At 33.1% G+C, this 8,156-nt stretch overlaps 1 protein-coding gene across 3 annotated transcripts in view; it reads right to left on the reverse strand.

Annotated features, from left to right (window-relative positions):
* Positions 1-8,156, reverse strand: part of pwn (calcium-binding EGF-like domain-containing protein pawn) — a 26,405-nt gene that overhangs the window by 7,119 nt on the left and 11,130 nt on the right. For 2 of the 3 annotated variants that reach the window (XM_018454610.1, XM_018454609.1), the window contains exons 2-3: positions 1,097-1,412; positions 437-760 (exon numbers count right to left, since the gene is read on the reverse strand). In XM_018454610.1, the coding sequence (XP_018310112.1) occupies positions 437-760; positions 1,097-1,412 (640 nt within the window). Of the gene's footprint in view, positions 1-436; positions 764-1,096; positions 1,413-8,156 lie in introns of all 3 variants that reach the window. The other variant, XM_018454607.1, reaches the window with a different exon arrangement.

Consider the following 8,156-nt stretch of genomic DNA (forward strand, 5'->3'; position numbering starts at 1 on the left):
CCCCCCCCCTCCCCTGCACATACAGTCTCTTGATATTTTTCTTATAAATATATAATATAAATATGTGAAAATATGTGATATAATATTTTCAAAAATTAATAATTCTAATGCTAAAAGAAATTAATTGGATCGTCATAGTATTGCGTAAAGTATAATATACGGAAAAGACGATTTTGCTGAAGTATCTAAAAATTTAACTAAATAGACCTGAAAATAATTTTGTTGGACCATCAAAATAATTACGAATAGAAATCTCAAACATAATGAGCAATGCTACAGAAAATTTTAACATTCTAGCAACCTGTTTGAGTGACATACATATAATTATTTTAATAGTCCAACAAAATTATTTTTAAATCTGTATCTATTTAAATTTTGAGATACTTTAGCAAAATCGTTTTTTCTGTATAGGAAAATTAAAATTTCTATGGCTTACCTCGTAGCTTGTATCGGCCTCAACGGCCTCACAGTGTTCGCAGCTACATTTACATTGCCATTGAGTAACTTGACGATACCGGTGATAATGTCCTGTATATCGGGATTTGCTTGTCTACCTGGTGAGGCGGTTTGCAAGATCGGCGGCGGCACGCTATAGGTCCTCGAAATCTCTTGACGACCTCGCCGCTGCTGATCCGCTGGCGAATGCTGTGCTCGTTGCCTCGGCGCGCCAACCAGCTGATGGGGCTCCGACAGGAGATCTACTCTCAGCGGAGCCCCTTGTCCTTCCCCCGACATCGATTCGCTGGTGGTAGGCACTATACTACTTGTGATAACAAATTATTTTAGAAGATTAATCATACTTCTAACTAGAATTAAAACAAACTAATCGCAATTTACGTTGATTATTGTTAATATAATATTTAGTTCCCTTTTTTTACATCCCATTCGAAGTAGAAACACAGATCGAGTTAATTGAAACTCTGATGGATTCACGTAACTGAAGCTTTGATAAATACCGACATCTAATACTCACAGCAGGATCTTATACTATGTAGCTGTACTGTTAATACGAAGAACCCATTTACGTTTATATGGAACTTCGTCCTTTGCGTGCAATTCGCTTTATCAGTATTCATAGAAACGGAATGAAGCTTACTGGTAGTACTCGCCGGCTTTCGTCTCGATGTTATTACCGTCGATATGGGCCACGTGCTTTGACGATGTTAGTTCGTTGATAGATTCGTCGTGACTCATATCTTTGAACACAATTCTGGTCTCCTCCCTGTCGTAATCGTTAACGTTTTTCGAGCTTTCTAGCTGAAACGCCGGGACGGTTCTTTGGAAAGTCCAAGACTCATCTGGGTGACTCCTACTAGATGTTTTTTCAGGACCAGTGTAAGCGCTAGCACTCAACACGATATTTTCCCGAGACATTCGAGAGGATGTTTTATCATTCTGTATGGCCAATACTCCTGAAAGTGAACGAAAGCTAATGTTAACTTTTCCGCATACTCCATCAATATTTTCTTGAAGGAATAGAGAATTTATCTTAAAATATATTTTTTTAAGTATTCTCTCTCTTTCCTCTTTTAAAATAAATATTATATATATATTAAAATAAATATTATATATTATAAAAATACTCTTAACATAACATTTTTAATTAATAATAATTGAATCTCAAGTTAGGATTTTTCACCTTCGAGATTTTGATTACAGGAAATCAAGCTTTATGCTCGATTATATTGCAGATTTCATATGTGAGGGCGATAAACCTAAATATAATGCACGCTCGTACTTTACGCGAATATTAAAACGGTAAACCACTGAAGTGAAGACTATTAGACCTACGGTCGTATAAGGAATATTCGCCATGCTTGAGGAACTCGCGGTATATAATACTCGCGTATAAGGTTGATGAACTTTTTTCGTGATATTATATCAACGCGGCTGTTCAGAAGACCGAATTGCGTTTTAAGACTGGCCGTGTCGGCATGTAAGAAATCAAAGGGTTGGACAGAGGACCGCACAAGTGATTGTTGCAGCAGATGAAGGAAAATATTAAATTGCAATGGTCACTTCCTCATTCCGTCGCGTAAAAAAATATATAATTATATCATCATTAGGACGTAATTAGCCCTGCCATGCTTGCGTGAGAAAGATCTTGTGCTTGATTCAGTCGCAGATGAAATAATTTCGCACTCGAACGGTACTCTGATGGTAGTATTTTACGGTATCGTTGATTCGCACCTCGGCCCTATTTAAACGAGAAAGGTTCCTCATTTCGAACTGTTAAATTCGCACGATGTTGAAGATACGTGAAATAGCCCTTTGTGTTGAGGTAACGAAAATTTACTGTAATCTTTCCGCGATTGCTCTGCCATGCCATAAATAACTTCATTTCCTCAACAAATTACTTTCGCATGTAATGTGAATGTTCATTCTCGTATGTGATTATTCTTCTAAAGTTTGCATATTTTTACGATGAGAAAATTTTACCATAAATTTTAATCTTTTATAAATCTAAAAATGTTATATAAAAATTATAAAAAAATTTTTAAGGATGTATTAGCCACATCTCAAAGTGTTACTAAAAATATAAAAATTGCATAAATTGTTCTATCATTACGTATGTGTGTAAGATTTGAGTATGATTCTCTTATTAGTTTAAAAGTCTTTAATTTTTTTGTTTGTCTTTTATTAAAAATAGCATTTTATACTTATTTACAAATATGAAAATAAAAATATTATTAAAAATTAAAAAATATTTTATTTTATATTTTTCGTATATACTAAAAATTTAAAAAGTGTTATATATACTAATGAAATTCTAATAAATACTTATACAGTAATTCATTTGGATCCACTCACTCGTTTAAAAGTTATTTATCTAAAACTGTAGCAACATAAGCTATTATAAATTAAATTATTTGTTGTTTTGTTTCTTGAAGTTGGTTTCAGGGCGTATTCACGACCAAAACTTTTTTTGGCTAATATTAGCTTTCTTGGCTAATTTTTTTAGCTTATATTGTGTAACTATTGTTAAATTAGAAAAAATTACTACACGGTATTTTACATATCGGTTAAAAATTAAAGTAGAATATTTGTGAATAATTAAAAAATAGAGGAAACGCTGTTCAGGTTCAGGAAAAATTCTTTAACATATATCGCCTTATTCGAGCAAACAGATTAAACTTTCAAGACAATCGAGAAGCTGTATCCGTGACCCTGCCCTCGACTAGTCAGGTGATCTCATTGTCAGCGCTCTCCTTCTCGCGAAAGGGTGGTTCAGCTAGCGCAATGATCCATACCGGGTAAAAAAGGTTCTACAGTCAATCCGTCGAGGCGAACGGTACTCGTGAGCGGTTGACATTCTCGAGGCCAGTATCGAGCCGTTTGACCAATCGTGAACGTGACGGGTATGAAATTACGATTGCGCTCTGTTCACCTCTTCAGCTCTCGGACACTGCTCACTTCTCCTTCTCGTGTCTCGATGGCACCTTGCGCCTTTCAATCGAAGGTAAAAAGGTTCATTGACATCAATGGAGCGCGTTGTCGGCGATCGGCACATTGAAATCGATCGGCAGTCTGAGATTCCTCTTGATAGTAAGACCAATCAAGGAATAGACGGAAGTAACTACTACGCGGTCAGCCACTTATCTCAATTACTCACGATAGTTTTGTTGCCGAGACGAAAGGAGCAAAATCCATTTTGTTTTAGAGATCGGACTTTAGTACTTGATCAAGCGACTTTAATGATCATTTAAGAATGTATTACATGTATTTTTAATAAAAAAAAGAAAGAAAATTACAGATTTTTTATTATTTTTAAAAGTAATATAAAAAGTTTGATAGTGATTAGAAATTGATTTAAAAATTATTTCGATAAGAAGTAGACATACTTTTAAAAATTAATTAGGACAAAACGAGAACATTTTTATTTAAACTGTAAATTGTTAAATATAAATATTGATCTTATTGAATACAATACATTTTATCTGAGAGGTTTGTTGTTGTATATGCATATATTTATTCATTTTTATACAGAAAGTATAAATTTCTAATTCCAGTCACTTTCTGCAGGGATTGTACATCTGATACACCTTTAATTCTTGTCGATTGCTCTCAGTCGCTGGTTCCAACTTGGCCATAATGCAACAGATGCAATAAAAAAGTATTTATCGAACATTACAGAAACACTTGGTGAAGATAAACGTTCGCACCTGTTGTCGATGGCTTGCAAAATTCTGTATCTTCAGTACGGAATTTTGCAAGCCTTCAAGTCAACATCCGGACAGAGCACAAAAAGATAAGGCAGAAAAAGCATGAAAAATTGTTATAACGGGGTAATAATGTAGTTAAATGTTCAATACGAAGTACTCATAAAAATTGATTTCTTGTCTTGCATTCTAAATAAAAAGAACGAATGGATCTTATGCAGTAATAACGTATAATTAAAAACTCTTTATATGTATGCAAATAATACCAAATTGAAGAGAAATTAAGAAATCAAACAAAAGTTAATTATATAATCTAGAGTTTTTTAACCGGTGTTACGGAAGCCGCGAAAAGAATCTCCAAGTGTGCTACGAAAACATTAATAAAAGTAAAAAAAGTTGAAAAAATGAGAAATAAATAAAAAAAACGAATAAGGTGCAAAATAAAAAATATTTTAGAAACTACGAAAAATATCTAAATTATATTGTATTTGCTCCTGCTTTAACCAAAATGATACCATCATTGTAATAAAGTTATTTTTAAAATAATAAAATAAAAACTAAAACTTAATTTTTGATATCTGAATGTCGTGTTAGCGATTTTTGAGATAAAACCTGTGCCGAGCATTAAAATGTACTTAATGATGACCTTAACACATTTGTTTTTACGCGTTATTTAGTGTGCCGTAAATTGAAAACAGGTGATATAATCCAAAACGAATTGAAAAACGTCGATACAATCTAAGAGAGATGAACAAATGACGCTCGTTTTGATAACTAATATATTAAAGAAAGATAAGATAGCTACATTGAATTGTTCTCGTGAGACCATTCCCATATGATTAATGATAACACATTGAATATTATCGTAACACGCTTATCCGTTTCACACAGAATTGCACTGGAAATAAGACTTTTATATGCTCGCTATTTTCTGAGCTTTGCTTCCTTAATGTCATAATTACATATTGAAAGCACCAAAGAGGATAAAAATGAATAGAATGTAAGCAACGCTCTATCCTTTCCGTTCTTTAATTATATACTTCTGTTTTTATAGGAAAATTGCACAGCAATTTCTTTTTCCGTTTTCTGTAACAAAGATTTTCTATATGGATTGTGTAAATAACATAATATTCTCGATAAAATCAACCAGTGCAAATTTGATAATTATACCGTTCCTTTTTATCTATTAATTAAGTGTGTATATCTAAAGTGTCTATAATTATCGTAAAAATTAATACGTAATGAGAAATTAAAAATCATACTAAAAAGCAGCATTGGCGATTATGCATGTAGAAACAGAAATAGAAAGAAAAAAGTATTAATTTATATAGTTTAATTAAAAAATGAAAAAGTTAGAAAAAAATTCTAGAGTATCCTAACTGTAATGGAAGCGTATCGTAAGTTAAACGATTCCGGTTTTTTTTTTTAATAAAAAAATCAAAATCAAGACCGGAAAACGTCTGCTAATTTGTCCTATCGAACTTTAATCGTAACAGAAATTTTATTTTGCATGTAATGTGATGTAATTTGTTAGATAAACATATGAGAAAGAGGAACGTTCAAATATATTTAGACTATAATTCAATAACCATATAAAAGAAATACCATGTAAGTCATTATTTTTCAACATAATCTTTCTAGTTTTCAATACATCAGTGGTAACTTTTGTATTTCTCGAGAAAAAAAATCTTTTAGCTGCAAGCTAACTCACTCTCGAACATTTGTGATGACCTCTTTTTTAGAGGTAAATTTTTTCAGTCCTCTTTTGAAGGCTTCACTGCATTTAGACAATATATAGTTTATACAGGGACTATAAATTTATCTCTATTTTGTATGAATTGTGAATGAAGCCTTCAAAGAAGATCGAAAAAAGTTAATTTTTAATAAAAGGTCATCAAATATTCGAGAATTACTTGGAGAATTAGCAAGCAGCCAAATAATTTTTTTCTCGAAGAAAAGTGGAATGGCGCATTGAAAACTACTTGCATTGCTGTTTTTTTATTTTTTTTTGTATAATTATTAAATTATACTTTAATTTAATTAATTTGAATGCTCCTGTAATATAATTCTATTTGTTCGGATACATATATGTAACATTTGTTTTACGATTTTTTAGTCAACTGTTTAGGTACATTCGATTCTCAAATAGAAGAATCTCTCTCAAAAATGATAACCACGATTTGCATTTTGTATACTTGTTAGACAATGCTGCATCCTCGCGTGGGGATGCAACGACGCGCGAAGTAATTTAAGTGAAACTAAGACGACAAGCCGCGGCATAGATCACGACGTTTCGATAGTAGCTATGGTTGACCTGAATATTGTCTATAAATACAGAATATATCGGCCGAAACAATTAATCTCGTTTATCTCGTGGAACGTATACATGACCGCATAAATATCCCTGCATCCGGCGGGACGTTCGTCGATCGTAAAGATGCATCTAGAATTATTGTGTAGAAAGTGTGCATTTTAGAGAGAACCATTTTTTTATGAGCCTTTCCCTCTTCTTGCAACTTTCACCGCTAGCGACAATAGCATGAAACAAGATTGACGATATCACATTAAGATTCACGACGTCTTTCGTAGCGTATCCTTCCCGCTATTCAATTATCTTAATAATAGAAATTTTAATGAAATAATTTAACTTGAAAAAATGTAGTAACTAAAAAAGCTAGTAGAAAATACAATGTCGTTAAGAATGATTACCAATACCGTGATTAATTACAATTGTATACAAAACGGAAGTTCGTGAATCAATGAGATGCTTAATAGACATTCGAATTGCAGGCAATATTGAAAAATTAGATAACTGCAATCGATTCACTATTTGCGTTATTGGGCTCTGATAAATTATTGCTTCGACGAGGCGAATTACAAGACGTGGTATCATGAAACAAGCATATGAAGAAAATTACATTTCATGTCATCATTACGATCCACATAAAATTATCATGTCGCCGCGCGAAAGTGGAAATTGATAAAACGTGAAGGTGATCATTATCCAGGCGGCACTGCGAAATAATAGGAAGCTTAGTCGCACGTTCCGAGATATCTCCGGTACAAGAACTTCAACGTTCTTGCGGACATGCGATCTAGCCGGGCGGATAAAGCCATTCGCATCGCTGTCTGACCGTGTCAACTATTAATTATTCATTAGCGAAGGTACCGATCGTTCAGGTAAAAAGCACATTTATGCCTTCATGAATCGGTTCGCTGCGGTTAGTTTGCGAGTATTCTCTCTGGCGAGACCTTGCTTCTACGCCTTTTTTAAATTAATCATTAAACAACGCATACGACACGCAGCGATTTTGAACGCGATGCCCGTTCTGCAGATACGATTAGAGTTGCATTCAGAGCATTCCCAATGTAGACTTTTTTCATTACAATACACCGTTGCAGAGCGCACAATGCTCTCTTATCGTAATTAAATCGCTACAATGACGGTTGATGTGAAGGAATGATAAAACAATTGATGATACTTGGGCTATGATAAATTACTATCGAATGAAGTACACTAAATTGCTTCTCAATGAATTATTTTTAACTTGTTTTATACATGTAAATGAATATTTTTGTGCTTTTTTATAAAAAAGTAATATTATACACAAAATTATTACACATTTGCTTTTAGACAACTTAAAACTTTCAGTGAAATTTCTCATAGAAGAATGGCAATCTTAAATCCTATATAATGAATTGTAATGTTCTGTTGAACTCTTGATGAAATCTCTTGATAAGCGTTAATAATGCAGCGTAAAAGTCGCCGACATTTCTCCCTTCATTATTATTAATCAATTTTATGTAAATATTATTAATAATTATTATTTACTTACGTATATTATTATAATCTTAAATGCGTGAGAAAAAGATACAGAAGTAAATGTAATGATACGATTCCTCGAGACTTCCTTTCCGCACGAAGCTCAAATATTATTCAAACGTATGAATGTCGACGGAAATTCGCTGGAAAAACTCGCTGGAGCGCTCTCCGCT

The sequence above is a fragment of the Mycetomoellerius zeteki genome, unplaced genomic scaffold (genome assembly GCF_001594055.1).
Source record: "Mycetomoellerius zeteki isolate Tzet28-1 unplaced genomic scaffold, Tzet1.0 scaffold44, whole genome shotgun sequence".
In the NCBI taxonomy this organism is placed as follows: domain Eukaryota; kingdom Metazoa; phylum Arthropoda; class Insecta; order Hymenoptera; family Formicidae; genus Mycetomoellerius; species Mycetomoellerius zeteki.